The 26,890-nt window shown below is 47.8% G+C and overlaps 1 protein-coding gene across 1 annotated transcript in view; it reads right to left on the reverse strand.

The window, feature by feature from the left end:
* celf6 (CUGBP Elav-like family member 6) overlaps nucleotides 1–26,890 on the reverse strand; it is a 325,625-nt gene that overhangs the window by 32,896 nt on the left and 265,839 nt on the right. The window contains 2 exon segments of the mRNA XM_055662935.1: nucleotides 1,063–1,142; nucleotides 2,664–2,792. Of these exon segments, the coding sequence (XP_055518910.1) occupies nucleotides 1,063–1,142; nucleotides 2,664–2,792 (209 nt within the window).

The following is a 26,890-nucleotide window of genomic DNA, read 5'->3' on the forward strand; positions in this document are numbered from 1 at the left end:
ACTCGCGGATTAGGTTGCCACAGTGGGACATCCCCTTTAGGCAGCAACTCTACCGCTGCCCCAACGTGCTGTCATAGTTGATACCAATGATACCTCGATGCTTTGTGTTCTCAGTGGATATTTTTAAGGATGGATTCTGGATTAGTACGGGTGTCAGGGGTTATGGGGAGAAGGCAGGAGGATGGGGTTAGGAGGGAGAGATAGATCAGCCATGATTGAATGGCGGAGTAGACTTGGTGGGCCGAATGGCCAAATTCTGCTCCTATCACTTACTGTATGTCCTTCTTGATGACGGAGGCGATAGATGGGAGAGAGAGTCACAGCGGAAGCCGAGGACTTTGGTGGATTGTCGGAAAAATGGAGATGATGTAGTGAGACCAGGCAGGTTGAGTGAAATATTCTTTATTAACATCAAACAAATGCTCGCAACACCGCGTACCGAGCCTAGCGCTAACGATTACAGCTCCCGTCGATGCGAGGAGCGCTAACTACTAATTACTTTGAAAAGCCCGCGATCAAACCCCCAGTCACGTGGCAGTCCCGGCCAACGACGAGGGTTCTGAATACCCATCCCCCGCTGACGAGGGTTCTGAATACCCATCCCCCGCTGACGAGGGTTCTGAATACCCATCCCCCGCTGACGAGGGTTCTGAATACCCATCCCCCGCTGACGAGGGTTCTGAATACCCATCCCCCGCTGACGAGGGTTCTGAATACCCAGCCCAGCCACTAGGTGCCGCTACAATGGCCAAATCTTACGAGGAAATGGCCATCCTGCTCCCCGTGTTCTTGCAGAAGGCGAGGAGCGGACTTTTCCGCTCTGCATGTGGACCTGGGATCTCAAGCCCAGCTAAGGGTTGTTAACAGAAGGCAGAAACCCCACTGAATTTGCCAAAGGCCTGAACCTAGCCGACTCAGCAAGAACTTCCCGCCATTTTAATGGGTCGCCTATCGGAGGTGGTGGAAGCATTCGCTTTGATCAACACGGGATGAGCGTATATCATCTTTACAGAGAGCACAACGCAGAAATTATTCATGAGTTTGTTTTAATGTCTGACTTACTGGCATGGTTTGACTTCCGTGCAGGCTGTTGATGGCTGTTTGGGCCTCTGCGTGCGATGAATATTTTACAAATGCACAGCCTGCGAGAAGGGAAAGAACGAGACGGTTGCAGACGGTATTATCTCGATGCATGATTACCACCCATGCAGCTGATGCCCAACAACAGGAACATGTCATAAAATCTGGTCATTCGGCCCGTCTATGCATGCTAGCACACAAGCTCCGTTATTTCCCATCCAACCTGCTCACCACGCTCCTCTCTGTGAATTAAACATTCACCCCCTTGCACAAAGCTGTCTCTCTGGTGTACAACGCTTTACGCTGTACCTCAGTACACGTGACAATAAACTAAACTGAACTGAACTAAACTAAACTAAATTAAATTAAACTAAACTAAACTAACTAAACTAAACTAAACTAAACTAAACTAAACTAAACTAAACTAAACTAACTAAACTAAACTAACTAAACTAACCTAAACTAAACTAAACTAACTAAACAAAACTAAACTAAACTAAACTTTACCAAACAAAACTAAAACTAAATTAAACTAAACTAAACTAAACTAAACTAAACTGAACTAAACTGAACTAAACTAAACTAAACTAAACTAAACTGAACTAAACTAAACTAAACTAAACTAAACTAAACTAAACTAAACTAAAAACTAAACTAAACTAAACTAAACTAAATTAAATTAAACTGAACTGAACTAAACTAAACCAAACTAAACTAAACTGAACTAAACTAAACTAAACTAAACTAAACTAAACTGAACTAAACTGAACTAACTTGAACTGAACCAAACATGTTATATCAAGCCAGAATACTCTGATAGGCTCTTCTCAAATCCCATTTTAGACTTTAGCCAATTAACGTAGAAACAGGCCCTTCGGCCCACCGATTCTCTGCCAGCCAGTGGTTACCTCGTACACTAACACTATCCTATACACACTGGGGCCAATTTTACAATTTTACCAGAGCCAATTAATGTATAAATCTGTACATCTTTGTAGTGTGGGAGGAAAAACTGGAGAAAACCCACGTGGTCATGGGGAGAACGTACAAACTCCGCAAAGACAGTCAGGATCAAAGCCGGGTCTCTGGCACTGAGAGGCAGCAACTCTACCACCGTGCCTCCCTTTGTCTTAGCATCACGTTCGGTACGGACATTGTGGGCTGAAGGGCCTGTTCCAGTGCTGTACTTTTCCATGTTCTAGGTGAGATATCTCCTTCTTCTTGCGTATGGCGTGCACAGCCTAAAGTTGCAGGACAACTTGTTCTATTTGATCTTATTTAATTGTGCACGCCAGGTTGATTGCATTCGTCGAAACAGGGGCGGACCACGTGAAGGTTGCAATCTCCCACCCCGTGTGATATCTAATGCAGGAGGAGAGCAAGGATTGAAGAAGAGATCACCAACAGTGATAACCTTCCATCACAGTGAGGAGGTGCCGGGCAGACTCACAGTTCTGGATGTTAAACTGCGTTAAGTGTGCGTTTTGTTATTTTATTCTATGTTATGACTGTAAGATTCACAATTTCGTTCAGACGGAAATGTCTGAATGACCATAAAGGATACTTTACTTAGCTTTACCAACCTTTGCTTGTTCCATCGGGACCTCTAAGAATGGTACACTCTTCAATCGAACCGAACGATTCGAAGAGTTGCCGCACATCATCCTCAGTCTGTTGTTTGCCCAGCATTCCCACAAAGAGCTTTCTGTCTTCTGAAACAGAGAAAGGGCATCTTAATCCTCGAAGGTTTTTAGTTGAGTTTAGAGTTTCAGCGCGGGAACAGGCCCTTCGGCACACCGAGTCCACGCCGACCATCGATCCCCGCACACTAAAGGGCCGGTCCCACGAGCATGCGACTGCATGCGGCGAGCGCGACCAAACCGGAAGCGGGGGCCGCGCGGAGGTCGAGTGAGTGACGTGAATTTCGAGTGAAATCCGCGGGAAGTTTGCGCGTGACGTACGGCGCCGAGATGCTGCGTGTGCCCGTTGAGGCGCTGCGTACGGTGTCGAGGCTGCTGCGGGCCGGCTGGCCGTTGCCGCGCGGAATTTTCGAACACGGTCAGTTTTTCGGAGCCCCGCGCGATGTCGGGACCAGCTCCGCACAACTCCATATAAGGCTCCGGCGATCGAAGTGGGACCGGCCCTGCGAGGCCGTACGGCTCAAGCGACCACGTTAGGTCACGCTTGCCGCATGCAGTCACGTGCTGGTGGGACCGGCCCTTAACACTACCCTACACACACTAGGGACAATTTTACATTTACACCAAGCCGATTAACCTGCAAACCTGTACGTCTTTGGAGCATGGGAGGAAACCGAAAGTGTCGGAGAAAAACCCAGACAGGTCACGGGGAGAACGTACAAACTTCGTACAGACAGCACCCATGGCCAGGATCGAACCCGGGTCTCTGGCGCTGTAAGGCAGTAGCTCTACCACTGCGCCACCATGCTGATTGGTCGAAGGTGCCAAAGGCCATTTCAAATTACTGTGGTTTTACTAAAACATTTTAACACCTTACTCTTCCTTATCTCCCAGTCTCCCTCTCCCCTGACTCTCAGTCTGAAGAAGGGTCTCCACCCGAAACGTCACCCATTCCTTCTCTCCAGAGATGCTGCCTGTCCCGCTGAGTTACTCCAGCATTTTGTGTCTATCTTCGGCTTAAACCAGCATCTGCAGTTCCATCTTACTTATTTAGTGCAAGGTCAACCAATAACATCAGATTAAAGATTAAGATTAAAGCTGGGTCAGGCAGCATCTCTGGAGGGCACGGATAGGTAGACAATAGGTGCAGGAGTAGGCCATTCGGCCCTTCGAGCCAGCACCGCCAATCATTGTGATCTTGGCTGATCATCCCCAATCAGTACCCCGTTCCTGCCTTCTCCCCCATATCCCCTGACTCCGCTATTTTTAAGAGCTCTATCTAGCTCTCTCTTGAAAGCATCCAGAGAACCTGCCTCCACCGCCCTCTGAGGCAGAGAATTCCACAGACTCGCCACTCTCTGTGAGAAAAAGTGTTTCCTCGTCTCCGTTCTAAATGGCTTACTCCTTATTCTTAAACTGTGTGTGTGTGGCCCCTGGTTCTGGACTCCCCCAACATCGGGAACATGTTTCCTGCCTCTAGCGTGTCCAAACCCTTAACAATCTTATATGTTTTAATGAGATTCCCTCTCATCCTTCTAAACTCCAGAGTGTACAAGCCCAGCCGCTCCATTTCCCTCAGCATATGACAGTCCCGCCATCCCGGGAATTAACCTTGTAAACCTACGCTGGGCTCCCTCAATAGCAAGAATGTCCCTCCTCAAATTAGGGGACCAAAACTGCACACAATACTCCAGGTGTGGTCTCACTAGGGCCCCGTACAACTGCGGAAGGACCTATTTGCTCCTATAACAAATGACCTTGTAACAAGTCACGTTTCAAGCAGAGTAACTAGTTTTTGCTATGTGTGGGAATAACTGAGACAGTCTATGCACCAATAACTCCACGATACCTTGTTAGGATGGAGGGGTAGAAATGCCAATAGTGTTAATAGTCACATTATGCATGTCACAAAGAATTACCCCTTTCCTTCATCTCATTCACCAGCTGAAACGGCTCCAGAGTCAGAGGAGATTTAATCGAGCTTTTCTGAGTCTCATTTCAAATTAACCAATTTTAAATTGTGTTCATTTATGATTACCTTCCTGTTATGGATTGGCCTCAGGGATTTAGGAACGGGACAAAAAAAAAAAAAAAAGATTTTGCTGCAGATTGCTGGAACTGGTAAAACAGAACACAAGGTGAAAAGATTTAGTAAATCATTAGGATTTGGAAATCTTAATCATTGTAATTGTAGTGTCAAAATGCTTTTGTGCTATCACCCTTTATAGGGACCAGACCATGGAGTACTTCTGGTTGGGAACTTAAAATGAGCTGTATTAAGATGAACATTTAAGCCTCTACTAAAATTGAGAATTTGGGAAATGGCGATATTCATGAATGACAAAAAGTGCTGGAGTAACTCAGTGGGTCAGGCACCATCTCTGGAAAATATGGACCATAGATAATAGGTGCAGGAGTAGGCCATTCGGCCCTTTGAGCCAGCACCGCCATTTAATGTGATCTTGGCTGATCATCCCCAATCAGTACCCCGTTCCTGCTTTCTCCCCATATCCCCTGACTCCGCTATCTTTAAGAGCCCTATCTAGCTCTCTCTTGAAATTATCCAGAGAACCGGCCTCCATCCGAAACATCATCGGATTGGTGATGGGTCGGTTCAAGACCCTTCTTCAGACCCGAAACGTTACCTATCCATGTTCTGGAGAAGGGTCTCGACCTGAAACGTCACCCGATCCTTCTCTCCAGAGATGCTGCCAATCCCGATGCGTTACTCCAGCATTGTGTATCTATGGAGGGTTTATATAAGGCCGTTGCGGACATTGCCAAATTGAAGATATATATGAGTTTACACAGGAGCAATGGCTCCAGATAAGAGAAATCTGGTGTGAGAAAAGGTTTGATTAATTCGGGCCGAATGCCAGTTTCTCCAAAGAAAGAAATGATGCAAAGAATAACAGGCATGTAAGTTCCAATTTAAAATCAATATAATCCTGAATGAACTGCTTGCAAAAGAGAAATGATAGATTTCAGCGTCCCCATCTGCAGATGTAATGGACACATGAACTCTTTGGAAAAGGGCTTTTCAACCTTCTTTGAAAGACAGTTTTTAAGAAGACACATTTGCTGTCAATCTGTGCAATCTTACTTCAAATCCAGACCTTACTGATGGGTGGAAGGATATCTTTCTTCAGCCTGTCCTCTGTGAATTGTACTGTCTATCTTAATCTGGCATTGCATCCTGACAGCGAAGCTGAATTTAATATGACATCAAATTGACAATCGTGTAAGATGCCGTGGGAGACAGAAATAATGGGAAAAGTCAGACCGCAGGCATTGCCACTTTCATTTCGCTGTACATCTTGTATGTGTATGTGACAAATAAAGTTGACTTGACTCGGCAAACTCCGCACAGACAGCACTCGTAGTCAGGATCGAACCCGGGTCTCTGGCGCTGTGAGGCAGCAGCTCTATCTCTGCATCGCCATGCCTGCCCTTGAGGAAGCAGCATGCAAACAAGGAATTTCATTGCTCCCTGCTGTAGATGACAATAAACTAATCTGATCTGATCTAATGCTTAAATTTACTGAAACAGATTATCTGACCATTATTATATTGGAGTGCAAAATCAATGTTAATTTGATTTCCATCTCCTCATTTGTATAGACTGACCTGCAGGCTTATATCCAGCTCTGGTTAAGGGCTGCGTATAAGGCACATCACTGGCCACCTTAACACATTAAGCCTCAGCCTCTTCGAGTTTAGTTTAGTTCAGAGATACATCATGGAAACAAGCCCTTCTGCCCACCGAGTCCACATCAATCACAAATTCTCTGCCACAGAAGTGGAATTCTCTGCCACAGAAGGCAGTGGAGGCCAATTCACCGGATGTTTTCAAGAGAGAGGTATGCCCCTGTCCCACTTAGGAAACCTGAACGGAAACCTCTGGAGACTTTGCGCCCCACCCAAGGTTTCCGTGCGGTTCCCGGAGGTTTTTGTCAGTCTCCCTACCTGCTTCCACTACCTGCAACCTCCGGCAACCACCTGCAACCTCCGGGAACCGCACGGAAACCTTGGGTGGGGACGCAAAGTTTCCGTTCAGGTTTCCTAAGTGGGACAGGGGCATTAGATTTAGCTCTTAGGGCTAACGGAATCAAGGGATATGGGGAGAAAGCAGGAACGAGGTACTGATTTTGGATGATCAGCCATGATCATATTGAATGGCGGTGCTGGCTCGAAGGGCTGAATGGCCTCTACACCTGCACCTATTTCAGAAGGGGCCCGTTTCCGCGCTGGATCTCTAATCTAAACCAGGAGGTCAGGTAGGTAGGTTTAGGCAGACTGCAGAGTGCAGCTGTATACATCTGAGTTGCCCAGACAACTGAGAAAGCTGGAGTTATACCCTCTCGAAGGAACTAAAAATGATTTCAAGTTTCTTTGGCATTTGCATTAGTCCTTGGCATCTCATTTCTAATGTTCTCAGAGATGTGCCATTAGCAGGGCACTCCTGAATGGAAAGATGCATGACAAAGAGAGGACAGTCACACCTCACTCAGCACACACAATAATCGGATTATCCTGCCATTGGTATGGATTGACATTTGCTCCTCATTCCATCTGCATAATAAAGGTACAGTATTATCCCACTGCTGTGAATTCTGTGGTGTTCATAGCTCATTCCATGCGCATAATACAGGACTATGCAGACGTATGATTGCTGTACAATACAATGAGCCAGATGTTTCTTGATTTGCATATAAAGAGACTTTGGCCACACAGGACTTTTATATCGAAATAGCTTCCCCGTACGTTGTGAAGAAAACAATGATAGTAAGTTAACCCTTCGGCTGCCGAAAGGCTCTGGCTGTGGCAGCGCGATTAACAAGGGCGGCACGATGGCGCAGCGGTAGAGTTGCTGCCTCACAGCGCCAGAGACCCGGGTTCGATCCCGACTACGGGTGCTGAATGCAGAATATTAATAGCTCAAAAAGTAATCCTCCGTCAGTTTCGCCACCTCCAACGTGACCCCACCACTCGCCACATCTTCCCATCTCCCCCCATATCTGCCTTCCGCAAAGACCGCTCCCTCCATAACTCCCTTGTCAATTCTTCCCTTCCCTCCCGTACCACCCCCTCCCCGGGCACTTTCCCTTGCAACCGCAAGAGATGCAACACTTGTCCCTTTACCTCCCCCCTCGACTCCGTTCAAGGACCCAAGCAGCCGTTCCAGGTGCGACAGAGGTTCACCTGCATCTCTTCCAACCTCATCTATTGCGTCCGCTGCTCTAGATGTCAGCAGATCTATATCGGTGAGACCAAGCGGAGGTTGGGCGATCGTTTCGCCGAACACCTCCGCTCGGTCCGCAATAACCAAGCTGACCTCCCGGTGGCTCAGCACTTCAACTCCCCCTCCCACTCCGTCTCCGACCTCTCTGTCCTGGGTCTCCTCCATGGCCACAGCGAGCAGCACTGGAAATTGGAGGAACAGCACCTCATATTCCGTTTGGGGAGTCTGCATCCTGGTGGCATGAACATTGAATTCTCCCAATTTTGTTAGTCCTTGCTGTCTCCTCCCCTTCCTCAGTCTCCCTGCTGTCTCCTCCCATCCCTCAGCCTTCGGGCTCCTCCACCTTTTTCCTTTCTTGTCCCTGCCCACCCCCGCCCCCGATCAGTCTGAAGAAGGGTTTCGGCCCGAAACGTTGCCTATTTCCTTCGCTCCATAGATGCTGCTGCACCCGCTGAGTTTCTCCAGCTTTTTTTGTGTACCTTCGATTCTCCAGCATCTGCAGTTCCCTCTTAAACATTAATAGCCCATTATCTGTTTTATTTATTCACGTGTGTCTATATTTATACAATGGTATATGGACACACTGATCTGTTCTGTATTCACGCCTACTATGTTCTGTTGTGCTGAAGCAAAGCAGGAATTTCATTGTCCTATCTGGGACCCATGACAATAAACTCTCTTGAATCTTGTCTGTACGGAGTTTGTACCTTCTCCCCGAGACCCGCGTGGGTTTTCTCCGGGTGCTCCGGTTTCCTCCCACACTCCAAATACGTACAGGTTTGTAGGTTAATAGTCTTTGGTTAAAAATTGTAAATTGTCCCCAGGACAATGTTAGTGTGCGTGGTCAGAATCGACTCAAACGGGCCGAAGGGCCAGCTTGCACACTGTATCTCTAAAGCCAAAAGACTTCACAAATCTGCAGCGGGAAACCATCAAAAATAGTATCTGATGACAGACACAAAATGCTGGAGTAACTCAGCGGCACAGGCAGCATCTCTGGAGAGAAGGAATGGGTGACGTTTCGGATCGAGACCCTTCTTCAGAGGGAAATACTGTTCTCCTCTTTCCCCTGTTACATCTCAAACACTTTTAGGAAACAATTAGACAGGTACGTGTATTGGGCAGGTTTAGAGGGATAGGGACGAAACGCAGGCAGGTGGGACCAGTGTAGATGGGACATGTTGGTCGGCATGGGCAAGTTAATCGAAGGGCCTGTTTCCATGCTCTCTGACTCTATCTATAACTCCAAGAGGTCTTAACAGCAATTGGTGAAACAAATGTAGATGGTGGAAGTGTACCACAGATCAGGCAGCAACTCCAAAGAGAGAAATAGTTGATATTCCAGGTAAGTAAACTGTTTTGACTCTGCTGAAAAGGTTTAATGTACAGGAAGGAACTGCAGATGCTGGTTTAGACTGAAGATAGACAAAAAAATCTGGAGTAACTCAGCGGGTCAGACGGCATCTCTCGAGAGAAGGAATAGGTGACATTTCGGGTCGAGACCCTTCTTCAGACTGAGAGTCGGGGGAAAGGGAATGTTTAGTGCAAGACAAAGGCCAGTAATGTCCAATTAAATATAATCCGAGGGTCTCCAATCAGGTAGATGGTAGGTTGTGTCAGGTCCACTCTCTAGTTGGTGATAGGATGGTTCAGTTGCCTGATAACAACTGGGATGAAACTGCCCCTGAATCTGGAGGTTGCTTGTCATATGTTCATGAGTGATTGGAGCAGATTTAGACCATTCGGCCCATCAAGGCTACTCTGCCATTCAATCATGGCTGATCTATCTCTCCCTCTCAACCCCATTCTCCTGTGTTACTCCCCATAAACCCTGACACCGGCACTAATCAAGAATCTGTCAATCCCAGCATTAAAAATATCAATTTTCTTGGCCTCCACAGTGGTCTGTGGCCTCTGGCCCTAGACTCTCCCACTAGTGGAAACATCCTCTCCTCATCCACTCTATCCAGGCCTTTCACTATTCGGTACGTTTCAATGAGGTTCCCCCCACACCCCCATCCTTCTAAACTCCAACGAGTACAAGCCCAGTCTCGACAAAACCTCATAGAAACATAGAAACATAGAAATTAGGTGCAGGAGTAGGCCATTCGGCCCTTCGAGCCTGCACCGCCATTCAATATGATCATGGCTGATCATCCAACTCAGTATCCCATACCTGCCTTCTCTCCATACCCTCTGATCCCCTTAGCCACAAGGGCCACATCTAACTCCCTCTTAAATATAGCCAATGAACTGTGGCCTCAACTACCCTCTGTGGCAGAGAGTTCCAGAGATTCACCACTCTCTGTGTGAAAAAAGTTTTTCTCATCTCGGTTTTAAAGGATTTCCCCCTTATCCTTAAGCTGTGACCCCTTGTCCTGGACTTCCCCAACATCGGGAACAATCTTCCTGCATCTAGCCCGTCCAACCCCTTAAGAATTTTGTAAGTTTCTATAAGATCCCCCCTCAATCTCCTAAATTCTAGAGAGTATAAACCAAGTCTATCCAGTCTTTCTTCATAAGACAGTCCTGACATCCCAGGAATCAGTCTGGTGAACCGTCTCTGTGCTCCCTCTATGGCAATAATGTCCTTCCTCAGATTTGGAGACCAAAACTGTACGCAATACACCAGGTGTGGTCTCACCAAGACCCTGTACAATCATCATGTGTTAACCTGATCCTTCCTGAATTTCCACCCGGATGCTGGCTGGCCAGACGAGTTCCTCCAGCACTTTGACATTTGTCCCATGATTCCAGCACCTGCAGAACCATTCCTCGGTGGGATGACTATTCTGCCACAGTGACATTCATCGGCCTGCAGATGGCACAAGCTGCCCAAATTTCCACTGCAATTTAGCTGTGACTATTTGGTGCATTTGTTGCTGTTCCTTTCTGCTCCGACACTCCTGCATTAAAACATGCGCCCTAACCTGCTTTAGGACCGCACCTGGAGTATTGTGTGCAGTTTTGGTCTCCAAATTTGGGGAACCACCGCACACAAACACAAAGTCTGAAGAAGGGTTTCGTCCCGAAACGTTGCCTATTTCCTTCGCTCCATAGATGCTGCTGCACCCGCTGAGTTTCTCCAGCATTTCTTTCTGCACTCAAGCTCTTCACTTGGGAAGTGCCTTGGTCCTGAGCCCTGTAAAGCCAGATATTAATTTGTATACCACCCCCCACCCCACCCCACATGCCCTGGTGATCCCAAGGCATATGTGGATGGTACACCAAAATGCGGGAGAAACTCAGCGGGTGCAACAGCATCTATGGAGCGAAGGAAATGGGCAATGTTTCGGGTTGAAACCTTGAAGGAAATAGGCAACGTTTCGGGTCGAAACCTGAAGGAAATAGGCAACGTTGCCCGATTTCCTTCCGGTTTCGGCCCGAAACATTGCCTATTTCCTTCGCTCCATAGATGCTGCCCCACCCGCTGAGTTTCTCCAGCACTTTTGTCTACCTTCGATTTTCCAGCATCTGCAGTTCCTTCTTAAACAGGTTAATTCCCGGGATGACGGGACTGTCATATGTTGATATAAACAGGGCGGACCTCGTGAAGGTTGCAATCTCCCAGCCCACCCGTACTAATCAAGAATCTATCTATTCTTTCAGACTGAAGAAGGGTCTCGACACGAAACGTCACCCAGAGATGCTGCCGGTCCCGCTGAGTTACTCCACCTTTGTGTCCATCTTCAAACGACATTCACAGCAAAAGGATTTGAGTATAAGAGCAGGGAGGTTCTTCTGCGGTTGTACAGGGTCTTGGTGAGACCACACCTGGAGTATTGCGTACAGTTTTGGTCTCCTAATCTGAGGAAAGACATTCTTGCCATAAACGTTGCTTATTTCCTTCGCTCCATAGATGCTGTTGCACCCACTGAGTTTCTCCAGCATATTTGTCTACCTTCGATTTTTGTGTACCTTCGATTTTCCAGCATCTGCAGTTCCTTCTTGAACACATATGTGGATGGGACAGGTTTAGAGGAATATGGGCCAAATGCAAGGAGGTGGGCCTAGAGTAGGTGAATGAGAAGCAGAGGATATATGTTTAAGGTGAGGGGGGAAGATTTAATAAGATCCTGGGGGCCAACTTTTTTACACAAAGGGTGGTGGGTATATGGAACGAGCTTATGAAAAATATTTGGACAGATACATGGATAGGATTGAAGTCAAATGGGCCAAATTCAGGCAGGTGGTACTAGAGTAGACGGGGCATGTTGGACAGCATGGGGAGGTGGGCCGAAGGGCCTGTTCCTACATTGTACAACTTTAGGAGTCGATGGCTCCATGACTCGCAAACCACAGGCCAGATAGCGAAGGAATTATTCCGTGCAGATGTGGCATGTGGCAGAGAATCACTGAACCAAGAGCCTTGTGTTCACCGTACATCATGAAATGGAGGGTTCAGAAGCCCATAGGAGCAGAATTAGGCCCATCAAGTCTACTCCGCCATTCAATCATGGCCGATCTAACCCCATTCACCTGCCTCCACCCCATAACCCCTGACACCCGTACTAATCAATCTGACCATCTTGGATTAGTCTATTTGCAACCATCTGACAATCTTTAACGTGTAGGAAGGAACTGCGGATGCTGGTTTAAACTGAAGATAGACTGAAAATGCTGGAGTAACTCAGCGGGACAGGCGGCATCTCTGGAGAGAAGGAATGGGTGACGTTTCTGGTCGAGACCGTTCTTCTCGACTCGAAACTCGACCCACGATTCCTTCTCTCCAGAGATGCCGCCTGTCCCGCTGAGTTACTCCAACACTTTATTTCTGTTGACAGTTTTTAATGTTTTTTTTTTTAACTCTCCCTCAACACTGCCCCACAAGTTATTAAATTCAGCTTCACCGTGTGTGTGTGTGTGCCTGTGAGATTTGATCGCGTGACCTCTTCGCTTCATATCTGTGGTGGAAGTTCTGGCTTGTCTCTGTAACCTGAGGGCTAGATAGAAACATAGAAACATAGAAATTAGGTGCAGGAGTAGGCCATTCGGCCCTTCGAGCCTGCACCGCCTTTCAGTATGATCATGGCTGATCATCCAACTCAGTATCCCGTACCTGCCTTCTCTCCATACCCTCTGATCCCCTTAGCCACAAGGGCCCCATCTAACTCCCTCTTAAATATAGCCAATGAACTGTGGCCTCGACTACCCTCTGTGGCAGAGAGTTCCAGAGATTCACCACTCTCTGTGTGAAAAAATTTCTTCTCATCTCGGTTTTAAAGGATTTCCCCCTTATCCCTAAGCTGTGACCCCTTGTCCTGGACTTCCCTAACATCGGGAACAATCTTCCTGCATCTAGCCTGTCCAACCCCTTAAGAATTTTGTAAGTTTCTATAAGATCCCCTCTCAATCTCCTAAAGTGTATAGAGTATAAACCAAGTCTATCCAGTCTTTCTTCATAAGACAGTCTGACATCCCAGGAATCAATCCCAGGAAGTGTAGAACCAGATGCTCAATCTAGTTCTACACTTCAATTCAGCAAGGGGATTGCAAACTTTCAGCGGCTGGGACTAGCGCTGAGATGTCACAGTTTCAGTCAGTCCACTGTATAAATTTCAGTTGTCCAGACTATTGCAGAGAGACCCTGAGGCCAACTGGACTCCAGTTCTGATCAGATGACAGCAAAGGTCAAAGCCTTGAACATGGGTTGTGGCCTGACCTCATCAGTGGGGAGATCAACTCACCTCGAATGCCCCAAGACAAAATATAAGCTGAAAACGCTGGAGTGTCCTATAACAGGAAAGGTGTGGAGGCTTCACAGAGGGCGTTGGGAGTGGTTTACCAGAAGGCTGCTTAAACTAGAGAAAGCTCGCTACAAGAAGAGTTTAAGAAGGAACTGCAGATGCTGGAAAATCGAAGGTACACAAAAAAGCTGGAGAAACTCAGCGGGTGCAGCAGAATCTATGGAGCGAAGGAAATAGGCAACGTTTCGGGACAAAAAAGCTGGAGAAACTCAGCGGGTGCAGCAGCATCTATGGAGCGAAGGAAATAGGCAACGTTTCGGGACGAAACCCTTCCGGGTTTCGGCCCGAAACGTTGCCTATTTCCTTCAGGGTTTTCGACCCGAAACGTTGCCTATTTCCTTCGCTCCATAGATGCTGCTGCTGCACCCGCTGAGTTTCTCCAGCTTTTTTTGTGTACCTTCGCTACAAGAAGAGTTTAGTTTAGTTTAGTTTAGAGATACAGCGTGGATACAGAAGCCCTTCGACCCACCCAGTCCCCGTTAGCCAGCCAGCGATCCCCGCACATTAACACTATCCTACGCACACACTAGGGACAATTTACAATAGGAATTACTTCACGCAGATAGTCATGTAGCAGAGAATCACTGAAACACGACCCCCTGTGTTCAGCGTGCATCATGAAATGGTGGATGCTAACCGCGGGCGCGGCGTGGACTTATCATCCGGAGAGCGGGATCCCTCGCTGGGGATCCCTGGAGAAGAGCTCTGACCGCCGGCCTGCAGCCCACGTCATTTTGAAGCCACGATCTCCGGTAGGGAAGAACCGATTCGGCACATTAGGCCGCCCGCAACAGCGACTGCGCAGGGTTGTGGTCCCGACCACGGGGAAAAAATGGAGGAGGACTGGCCAAACTTTGTGCCTTCCACCACAGGGAAGAATGCTGTGGTGGATGTTTGTGTGTTAAATTCTTATTGTGAATTGTGTGTTCTTTTTGATTGTACCGCTGCTGGCAAATTCGTTTCACTGCACTTCATTGTGTACGTGACGAATACATCTGACTATTGACTATTCGTAAGTTCATAAGGTCATAAGTGATAGGAGCAGAATTAGGCCATTCGGCCCATCAAGTGCCCTGTAAAGCCAGGCATAAATGGATAGAATAGGTTTAGAGGGATATGGACCAAACATAGGCAGGTGGGGTGTTCATGTAGGTGGGGTGTTCGTGTTGATGAGAATGGGCAAGTTGGGCTGAAGGGCCTGTTTTCATGCTGTAGAACTCCATGACTCAAATGTAAGAAAGCTGTGGAAGGAATATAGTTGTGTGTTGTGAACATACACAGGATCATAAGGTCATAAGTGATAGGAGGAGAAGTAGGCCATTCAGCCCATCAAGTCAGCTCCGCCATACAATCACGGCTGATCTATCTCTCCGTCCTAACCCCATTCTCCTGCCTTCACCCCACAACCCCTTACACCCGTCCAAATCAGGAACCCATCTGTCTTGGCCTTAAAAATATCCATTGACTGGGCCTCTACAGCCTCTGTGCATCTACCCGATCTATTCCTCTCATGATTTTGTACACCTCAATGAGATCACCCCTCATCATTCTGCGCTGCAAGGAATAGAGACCCAGCCTGCTCAACCTCTCCCCCGAGTCCTGGCAACATCCCTGTAAAACATCTCTGCACCCTATACAGCTTGGCGACGTCTTTCCCATAATACTGTGTCCAGAATTGAACACAATACTCCAAATGCTTTGTTTAAGAGGGAACTGCAGATGCTGGAGAATCGAAGGTTACACAAAAAAGCTGGAGAAACTCAGCGGGTGCAGCAGCATCTATGGAGCGAAGGAAATAGGCAACGTTTCGGGCCGAAACCCTTCTTCAGTCTGAAGAAGGGTTTCGGCCCGAAACGTTGCCTATTTCCTTCGCTCCATAGATGCTGCTGCACCCGCTGAGTTTCTCCAGCTTTTTTGTGTAAACTCCAAATGCTTTATTTAGTTTCTGCTGCAGGAGGTCTCTGCAGACCTAAACCAATTTTCATGCACTTTCTATTCAATCAACTTCGACTAAACACATGTGGAATTAGATTGGAATCAGTTTGTGTGTTAAGAATAATGTTGGCTGACATATTGCCGTGTACACTTAGTACTTTCAATGAATTAGCTGACAATTTTCTAAACCCTGTTCCACTGCGGGATTTGTCCCAGAGTTGACCTTTAGTTTAACAATTCACAAGACTTTGGATGTTTGAAAAGTGAAAGCATCTTGAAAAACTCTTCAGCCCCACCGGGGTCCGTGCCCACCAGCGATCCCCGCACATTAACACTATCCTACACACACGAGGGACAATTTGCACGCACACCAAGCCAATTAGCACGTGTGGGAGGAAACTGAAGATCTCGGAGAAAACCCACGCTGGTCACGGGGAGAACGTGCAAACTCCGTGCAGACAGCGCACGTAGTTCAAGTCAAGTCAAGTCAAGTCAAGTTTATTTGTCACATACACATACGAGATGTGCAGTGAAATGAAAGTGGCATTTGCTGTGTGCAGTGAAATGAAAGTTGGGATCGAACCCGGGTCTCCGGTGCTGCCCCCCCTGGTAAACCATGAAAGCTGGCCCTTCGGCCCATCTAATCCACACTGCCCATCGATCACCGGTTCACTCTAGCTCAATGCTATCCCATTTTCACATCCACCTCTACACATTTGGGGTAATTTTTACAGAGAACCAATTAGCCAACAAACCCGCAAGTCTTTGGGATGGGAGAGGTAACAGCAGCGCCTGTTCTTCATCTGAAGATGGGCCTCGACCTGAGAATTTAGAAGGATGAGATGGAATCTTATTGAAACATATAAGATTATTAAGGGTTTGGACACGCTAGAGGCAGGAAACTTGTTTCTGATGTTGGGGGAGTCCAGAACCGTGGGTCACAGTTTAAGAATAAGGGGTGAGCCATTTAGAACGGAGATGAGGAAACACTTTTTCACACAGAGAGTTGTGAGTCTGTGGAATTCTCTGCCTGCAGAGAATTCCACAGACTCACAACTCTCTGTGTGAAAAAGTGTCAGGTTCTCTGGATGCTTTCAAGAGAGGGCTCTTAAAGATAGCAGAGTCAGGGGATACGGGGAGAAGGCAGGAACGGGGTACTGATTGGGGATGATCAGCCATTATCACATTGAATGGCGGTGCTGGCTCGAAGGGCTCAACAGCCTCTACTCCTCCACCTATTGTCTATTGTCTATTGAGACTCTTCTTCAGGCTGATGTCAGGAGAGTCACCTTCTATCTGATGTCACCTTCTCTCCAGAGATGCTGCCTGCCCGCGCTGAGTAATTTTGTGTCTATCTTCGATTTGAACCAGCATCTGCTGTTCGTTCTTTTATAACCTAGAAATATTAGTTGTTTGGTTAAGATATAATTGAATGGTGGAATTGGCCATGAGGGGCCGAATGGCCTAATTTGGCTTCTCCTCCTCACATTCTACATTGTAGTATTGCCAAGAGTTTGTGAGGGTCATGAACGAGACATGGGCTTTGGGTTCTGTTACAAAGCCTCTTTTAGCAGCAGAAACCACTGGTGATCTGAGAACACATGTCACATTTAATTAAGAGGCATCTATAGTCAGGGTTAATTTTCCAGTGGGTTAGTTCTGTCAAAATCCACTTGCACCAGACGGCGTGGACAAGCTGTGAATAAGAGATTCAGTTGCACAAGGTCGCTAAGGTTTGTGTTACATTATGAGGGGAAGAAAGCTCTCATTTAAAATTAACACATTTGGCCCGCATGGTGGCACAGTGGTAGAGTTACTATCTCACAGCGCCAGAGACCCGGGTTCAATCCCAACTACGGGTGCTGTCTGTACGGAGTTTGCACGTTCTCCCCGTGGGTTTTCTCCGAGATCTTCAGTTTCCTCCCACACTCCAAAGACGTGCAAGTTTGTAGGTTAACTGGCTTGGTGTAAATGTATAAATCTCCCCTCGTGTATCATGTATCAAGGACACCACACTATATAACTGAAGATGGAGACAAAACGCCGGAGTAACTCAGCGGGAATGAGATGGGATCTTATTGAAACATATAAGATTATTAAGGGTTTGGACAAGCTAGAGGCAGGAAACATGTTTCTGATGTTGGGGGAGTCCAGAACTGTGGGCCACAGTTTAAGAATAAGGGGTAAGCCATTTAGAACGGAGATGAGGAAACACTTTTTCACACAGAGAGTTGTGAGTCTGTGGAATTCTCTGCTTCAGAGAATTCCACAGACTCACAACTCTCTGTGTGAAAAAGTGGCAGGTTGCTTTCAAGAGTGAGCTAGATAGGGCTCATAAAGATAGTGGAGTCAGGGGATATGGGGAGAAGGCAGGAACGGGGTACTGATTGGGGATGATCAGCCATGATCACATTGAATGGCGGTGCTGGCTCGAAGGGCTGAATAGCCTCTACTCCTGCACCTATTGTCTATTGTCTATTGAGACTCTTCTTCAGGCTGTCAGGGGTGTGTGTGTGTGTAGGGTAGTGTTAGTGTGCCGGGGATCGCTGGTCGGTGCGGACTCGATGGGCCGAAGGGCCTCTGTATCTCCAAACTAAACTAAACTAAATTTTCCACAATCACACATTTACAGTCAGTTGTTCAAGAAGGAACTTCAGAGGCTGGAAAATCGAAGGTAGACAAACTCAGCGGGTGAGGCAGCATCTATGGAGCAAAGGAAATAGGCGACGTTTCAGGCCGAAAGCCTTCTTCATTTTATCTCTGTTTGCTTTGATGTCACCTTCTCCCAGCTAACACCGATCGATTCTACAATGCCCTTGATCACCATTCCCTTTGCCCCCTTTTCACACCTTACAATTCCTTATCTATGTACCACCCTACCCCCTGATGACCTGAAACGTCACCCATTCCTTCTCTCCAGAGATGCTGCCATTCCCGCTGAGTTACTCCGGCGTTTCGTGTCCATAGAAACATAGAAATTAGGTGCAGGAGTAGGCCATTCGGCCCTTCGAGCCTGCACCGCCATTCAATATGATCATGGCTGATCATCCAACTCAGTATCCCGTACCTGCCTTCTCTCCATACCCCCTAATCCCCTTAGCCACAAGGGCCACATCTAACTCCCTCTTAAACATAGCCAATGAACTGGCCTCAACTACCCTCTGTGGCAGAGAGTTCCAGAGATTCACCACTCTCTGTGTGAAAAAAGTTCTTCTCATCTCGGTTTTAAAGGATTTCCCCCTTATCCTTAAGCTGTGACCCCTTGTCCTGGACTTCCCTAACATCGGGAACAATCTTCCTGCATCTAGCCTGTCCAACCCCTTAAGAATTTTGTAAGTTTCTATAAGATCCCCTCTCAATCTCCTAAATTCTAGAGAGTATAAACCAAGTCTATCCAGTCTTTCTTCATAAGACAGTCCTGACATCCCAGGTCCATCTTCAGTTATACAGTGTGGTGTCCTTGATACATGATATGACTCCAGTCAGTACTCATTACCTGAAGGGTTACATGTAAGAGACAAACCTCCAAGTCTTTAGATGTTGTGATGTTGGTTTATAGTTAGATTTCTTCACCCACTGTTCGTTGGTTACGATCATGGCTGGCACTCAAAGCGCCGACAACAGCAGAAGATTACGAGCTTACACTTTACATTGAGACAGAGCATATGGCTTAGAGTTTGAGAACTGCCAAGGCAGTGTCTGATAATTGTGGTGGGACCAGTGTGTACTCAGTGGTACGTCTGATGGATGAAGGACTCACACTGATGTGTCATCTGAACACGGGCAATGAGGGAGGGAGGGATGAGGAGGTGGTTGATTGGGCAAGGGAAATGCGATAGACGTTGGCTTTCATTACATCCCCCCTTTCCCACCCAGCTGAATGGTTGCAATAGCTGTTATTTAGATTTCCATTACAACACAGGAGTCCATTGACGATAGACGCAAAACGCTGGAGTAATTCAGCGGGACAGGCAGCATCTCTGGCGAGAAGGAACGGGTGATGTTTCGGGTTGAGACCCTTCTTCAGATGTAACAGGAAGCTGAGGGGTAACTTCTTTACACAATGGGTGATGGGTGTGAGGAAAGGGCTGTTGGAGGAGGTGGTTGAGGCTGGGACTATCCCAACATTGGGAGACGTTCTATATGTGGTCAGGACACTGGGCGGGTTGGGCAGAGGTTCTGTTTCCCTGCCGAATAGCTGCTCGACTCTATGGGGATTTACGAGGAAGTTGCCAGGACTAGAGGGTGTGAGCTACAGGGAGAGGTTGAGTGGGCTGGGACTCTATTCCTTGGAGCGCAGGAGGATGAGGGGTGATCTTATAGAGGTGTACAAAATCATGAGAGGAATAGATCGGGTAGACACACAGAGTCGTTTGCCCAGAGTAGGGGAATCGAGGAGCAGAGGACATGGGTTTAAAGTGAAGGGGGAGAAGATTTAATAGGAATCTGAGAGGTGACTTTTTCACACAAAGGGTGGTGGGTGTATGGAACAAGCTGCCAGAGGAGGTAATTGAGGCAGGGACTATCCCAACATTTAAGGTGCATGGATAGATCAGGTTTGGAGGGATATGGACCAAGCGCAGGCAGGTGGGACTAGTGTAGCTGGCCAGTGTGGGCAAGATGGACCGAAGGGCCTGTTTCCATGCTGTATCACTCTATAAGCTTAGGGAACATTTCCCTTGTCCCACTCTCCCCGTATCCCGGCATGACGCTCCCAAGCACAGGCTTCCACCGGGAAGTCCGAACCTCGTTCCAACTGGCCACCAAGTTTGATAGGAAAAGTCGGGGCCAAGTTTCTCTCGGCTGCTCGGAGGAGGATATGACAGGTTGGAAAATAGTTTTTTTTTTTTAAAAAGCTCTGGCTTGAGATTTTTCGCCGACAATCCCAGACGGCAGCATTCTTCTCAGAAAGTAATTGGACTAAAACCTCAGGTGTCTGAAGACCCTGGTGACATTCCATTGCAGAAATCCACCTTAGATGTGGGTGAGTGATAGCAGGATATACGCACTGACCTTCATCATAACAAGAATAAATGCTGTACAAAACTTCATCTGCTGGTATCAGGCATCTTGCTGACAACTGCTGATGGAATCAGCTGGCAATCAAATAACCTTTGCAGCAGCACAAGCACATTGAGGGGAAGAGACAAAGAGATGCAGGAAAAGTCCAAATGATATCATCGCAATGCAAATGCAATTGCTGAAGTTAAGCTATATCAATGCAAATGCAAAAAACTCATCTCCATAAAAAGCATCGGGACTTCTACAGGCAGTTGACAGTTTCAGCTTTAACCTTTCCCCATCTGACTGCCAGCAGTATTAAAAATTATTTCTGTTTTTTGCAACAAACAGGGTTCTCTTGATCCTCTCTTGTCCATTTTACCGTCCAAGAGATATGGGGAGAAGTGTTTAAGAAGGAACTGCAGATGCTGGAAAACCGAAGGTAGACAAAAGTGCTGGAGGAACTCAGCGGGTGCAGCAGCATCTATGGAGCGAAGGAAATAGGCAACGTTTCGGGTCGAAACCCTGAAGGAAATAGGCAACGTTTCGGGTCGAAACCCTGAAGGAAATAGGCAACGTTTCGGGTCGAAACCCTGAAGGAAATAGGCAACGTTTCGGGTCGAAACCCTGAAGGAAATAGGCAACGTTTCGGGTCGAAACCCTGAAGGAAATAGGCAACGTTTCGGGTCGAAACCCTTCCGGGTTTCGGCCCGAAACGTTGCCTATTTCCTTCGCTCCATAGATGCTGCCGCACCCTTCTTCAGACATGGGGAGAAGGCATGAACTGGGTAGTGATTGTGGATGATCAACAGTTCTCCGCCTCAGAGGGCGGTGGAGGCAGGTTCTCTGGATGCTTTCAAGAGAGAGCTAGATAGGGCTCTTAAAAATAGCAGAGTCAGGGGATATGGGGAGAAGGCAGGAACGGGGTACTGATTGTGGATGATCAGCCATGATCACATTGAATGGAGGGGTGGGGAGATTGCTACCTTCACGTGGCCCGCCCTGTATCGATGAATGCAATCAACCTGGCGTGCACAATCAAATAAGATCAAATAGAACAAGTTATCAAGAGTCAAGAGTCAATTTAATTGTCATTTGGACCCCTGGAGGTCCAAACGAAATGCCGTTTCTTTAGGCTGTGCATGCCATACACAAGAAGAAGACATTGAATGGCGGTGCTGGCTCGAAGGGCCGAATGGCCTACTCCTGCACCTATTGTCTATTGTCTAAGAGTCTCGACCCGAAACGTCACCCATTCATTCCATCCAGAGGTGCTGCCTGTCCCGTTGAGTTACTCTGGCATTTTTGTGTCTACATCAGCTGAAAAACCCCACTCCTTGATCAGAAATTCGAGAAGAAAGGGAATTCTTACCAGGTGAAGGAACGCAGCTGATTTGCAACAAGGAACAGAGGAACTGTTGGCAAGGCGAGGTTAGAGGTGACCTTCAGGAGCGGGAAAGGTCAGAGCTCAAGAGTTGTCACGGCAACATCCCTTTGAAGGACAAATCCTCTGATAGGCATGACAGTGCTTTGAAAAGAATGATCTAAAGCTGGGGGAAGTGATTGAGATGTCTGCACTCGAATGTTAAAAGGGACCACTGGTACATCGCTCAGCCAGACTCCAGGTGTCATTTGGCCTGTAGTTATGCTCTCCTTGGGCACGAACTTCACCACTATTAGGGCTGCCTTTACAACATATACGATTATTAAGGGTTTGGACTCGTTAGAGTCGGGGGATATGGGGAGAAGGCAGGAACGGGGTACTGTTTGGGGATGATCGGCCATGATCACATTGAATGGCGGTGCTGGCTCAAAGGGGCTGAATGGCCTCCTCCTGCACCTATTGTCTATTGTCTATTGTCCCATCGAGTCTACTCCACCGTTCGGTCATGAGTGTTTAAGAAGGAACTGTGCAGATGCTGCAAAATCGAAGGTAGACAAAAATGCTGGAGAAACTCAGCGGGTGCAGCAGCATCTATGGAGCGAAGGAAATAGGCAACGTTTTGGACGTTTAGGTGCAGGAGTAGGCCATTCAGCCCCTTTGAGCCAGCACCGCCATTCAATGTGATCATGGCTGATCATCCCCAATCAGTACCCCGATCCTGCCTTCTCCTTATAACCCCTGACTCAGCTATCTTTAAGAGTCCTATCTAGCTCTCTCTTGAAAGCATCCAGAGAACCGGCCTCCACCGCCCTCTGAGGCAGAGAATTCCACAGACTCACAACTCTCTGTGAGAAAAAGTGTTTCCTCGTCTCCGTTCTAAATGGCTTACCCCTTATTCTTAAACTGTGTGTGTGTGGCCCCTGGTTCTGGACTCCCCCAACATGGGGAACATGTTTCCTGCCTCTAGCGTGTCCAAGCCCCTTAACCATCTTATATGTTTCAATGTTCAATATTTAACATTCCGCCCTTTGAACTGGTTTAAAGGGGGGACAAACTAAATAGTTAATGAGATATCTGAGATATTGCAAGAACTATTTTTCTGAAGAAGTGTCTGAAGAAGGGTCTCGACCCGAAGTGTCGCCCATTCCTTGTCTCCAGAGATGCTGCCTGTCCCGCTGAGTTACTCCAGCGTTTCTTCGATTTAAACCAGCATCCGCAGTTCTTGTCTACACTATTACTCTGAGTTACTCCAGCAATTTGTGTCCTTTTTAGTATTTGTTTTTAATGCTAGACACCGTCAATTTAATTTATAGTTTGAGGTGGAAGCGGCTGCTATGCTTTCTTTAATATTGACACCGGTGACTGATAGCCACCGACATGCACTAATTCACCATTCTGTCAGGAAGAGTGAATTTTTGGAGCCTTATCTAATGTCTGACAGTCAGGCCCTGTTTAATCAGTGTGAGCCCTGGCAACTGTGTCACCCTGTGTGTGGTGGCTAATTAAGGAAAGTCTATTAACACCAGCACAGCATCAGTGTAGAGAACCGTATTTAATGCTATCTCATTAAACTGCTGTTCCTCAAGGAAGTTTATATTTATTCTCCCCCTCACTGACAAAGGATGCACTTCTATCCGTGCCCGCATACCCGCCAGTGGTGCAGCTGCATCCCAGCGCCGGAGACCCGGGTTCAATCCTGACCTCAGCTGCTGTCTGTGTGGACTTAGAAACATAGAAACATAGAAATTAGGTGCAGGAGTAGGCCATTCGGCCCTTCAAGCCTGCACCGCCATTCAATATGATCATGGCTGATCATCCAACACAGCATCCCGTACCTGCCTTCTCTCCCTACCCCCTGATCCCCTTAGCCACAAGGGCCACATCTAACTCCCTCTTAAATATAGCCAATGAACTGGCCTCAACTACCCGCTGTGGCAGAGAGTTCCAGAGATTCACCACTCTCTGTGTGAAAAAAGTTCTTCTCATCTCGGTTTTAAAGGATTTCCCCCTTATCCTTAAGCTGTGACCCCTTGTCCTGGACTTCCCCAAAATCGGGAGCAATCTTCCTGCATCTAGCCTGTCCAACCCCTTAAGAATTTTGTAAGTTTCTATAAGATCCCCTCTCAATCTCCTAAATTCTAGAGAGTATAAACCAAGTCTATCCAGTCTTTCTTCATAAGACAGTCCTGACATCCCAGGAATCAGTCTGGTGAACAGTCTCTGCACTCCCTCTATGGCAAGAATGTCCTTCCTCAGATTTGGAGACCAAAACTGTACGCAATACTCCAGGTGTGGTCTCACCAAGACCCTGACTTCATACCTTCTTCTGGTGACCATGGGGGTTTTCTCTGGGTGCTCAGGTTTCCTCCCACGCGGCAAAGGATGCGCAAACGGTCAGAAATTGGACAAATTCCCGACGGCAGTCCGTCGAGCGACTCGGCCGTGGCTGGGTGAATGACCCGTTGGCCCGGGCCGCACACAAAGCCCAGCCTGCGGGCCAGCTGAGGGGTTTTGGCCCGGGCCAAAGTCCGGCCACCCCCCCCCATCCAACTCGTGAACCGTGAGAAGGAGGGGAGGTGGTGGTGTCGGCGGTAGGTGAAGGTCCGAAGGTCGGACAGCTGGCCTGGGCTGCCGACCGACCGACCGACCGACGGGGCCACGGGCGAGCTGTTGCTGCTGTTGCTGCTGCTGCTGCTGCTGCTGCTGCTGTTGCTGCTGTTGCTGCTGCTGCTGCTGCTGCTGTTGCTGCTGCTGCTGCTGCTGCTGCTGCTGCTGCTGCTGCTGCTGTGCTGCTGCTGCTGCTGCTGCTGCTGCTGCTGTTGCTGCTGCTGTTGCTGCTGCTGCTGCTGCTGCTGCTGCTGCTGTTGCTGCTGCTGCTGCTGCTGCTGCTGCTGCTGCTGCTGCTGCTGCTGCTGCTGCTGCTGCTGCTGCTGCTGCTGCTGCTGCTGCTGCTGCTGCTGCTGCTGCTGCTGCTGCTGCTGCTGCTGCTGTTGCTGCTGCTGCTGCTGCTGCTGCTGCTGCTGCTGCTGCTGTTGCTGCTGCTGTTGCTGCTGCTGCTGCTGCTGCTGTTGCTGCTGCTGCTGCTGCTGCTGCTGCTGTTGCTGCTGCTGCACTCCATGGGCTGCACTACGTCGGGACGACTCAAGCGGGGCCAGACGTGGCGTTCCGTTACCCGACAGTCCCCTCGACCCGAGTAGCAGCAGTCAAATACGGGACAAGGGCGGTCCCGTACAGGACAAACCTATTTAGCCCAATATACGGGATGTCCCGGCTAATACAGGACAGTTGGCAACCCTAAGGGGTCGGCCACTTGGGACTAAGATGACGAAACACTTTTGAGGAATTCTCTGCCACAGAAGGCAGTGGAGGCCAATTCACTGGAGAGAGTTAGATTTAGCTCTTAGGGCTAACAGAATCAAGGGGAACATATGGGGAACAAAGCAGGAACGGGGTACTGATTCTGGATGATCAGCCATGATCGTATTGAATGGCGGTGCTGGCTCGAAGGGCTGAATGGCCTCTACTCCTGCACCAATTTTTCCACGTTTCCATGGTTCTAAATCCTGTTATCCCACTATTCTGGAGTATGGTGTACAATTTTGGTCGCCTAATTATAGGAAGGATGTCAACAAAATAGAGAGAGTACAGAGGAGATTTACTAGAATGTTGCCTGGGTTTCAGCAACTAAGTTACAGAGAAAGGTTGAACAAGTTAGGGCTTTATTCTGTGGAGCGCAGAAGGTTAAGGGGGGACTTGATAGAGGTTTTTAAAATGATGAGAGGGATAGACAGAGTTGACGTGGAAAAGCTTTTCCCACTGAGAGTAGGGAAGATTCAAACAAGGGGACATGACATGAGAATTAAGGGACTGAAGTTTAGGGGTAACATGAGGGGGAACTTCTTTACTCAGAGAGTGGTAGCTGTGTGGAATGAGCTTCCAGTGAAGGTGGTGGAGGCAGGTTCGTTTTTTCATCATTTAAAAATAAATTGGATAGTTATATGGATGGGAAGGGAATGGAGGGTTATGGTCTGAGCGCAGGTATATGGGACTAGGGGAGATTATGTGTTCGGCACGGACTAGAAGGGTCGAGATGGCCTGTTTCTGTGCTGTAATTGTTATATGGTTATATTATATGGTTATATGGTTAAATGATGAAAAAACTCTCCCAATAACCTGGCCCTCGTCGCTGAGCAGTTGTCATGGAGCTGTTTAGGTTTTGAACGGGGAATATAGATGATGATCCCGTTGCCATGGAGGATTAGTACAATCGGAGCAACACGACAATGAGAAAAGCTCTAGGCGTGAGTCCTGAAGAGAATCTCAATGAACAATGGATACTTTTCACATCTTGTGTTCAGATTACACACTATCCCGAAGTTAGAATTAATTCGACTGAACACAACTCCAGACGGGTAACATTGTGTGAGGTTCGCCAATTTTAAAAAAAAAAATCGGCAATGTGTTGGAAACGCACCTTAGGGATAATTAAACTGCATCACATCATCCCCATTAGATCCAGTCTGATTTAACTGCTGTAAGTATGCATTGACGATGGACACATACACAGCAAAGTTCGGACGGCTGAGAGGTGATCTCGTTAGAAACGCCAAGATTCTGGGGTGTGAGGAGGGCTCTCGACCCGAAACGTCCAGAGATGCTGCCTACTGGCCCGCTGAGTTACTCCAGCCTTTTGCGTCTATTTTCAACTAATATTTCGACGTTCCAGAAGATAAAGCAGACCGGCCATTGTTAGCTGTGGGCTCGGTGAAAACATGTCACAAACAGTGAGACTCAACGGGTCTGAAGAAGGGTCTTAGATAGAAACATAGAAAATAGGTGCAGGAGGAGGCCATTCGTCCCT

This window comes from Leucoraja erinacea, chromosome 36 (genome assembly GCF_028641065.1).
Source record: "Leucoraja erinacea ecotype New England chromosome 36, Leri_hhj_1, whole genome shotgun sequence".
Lineage (NCBI taxonomy): Eukaryota > Metazoa > Chordata > Chondrichthyes > Rajiformes > Rajidae > Leucoraja > Leucoraja erinaceus.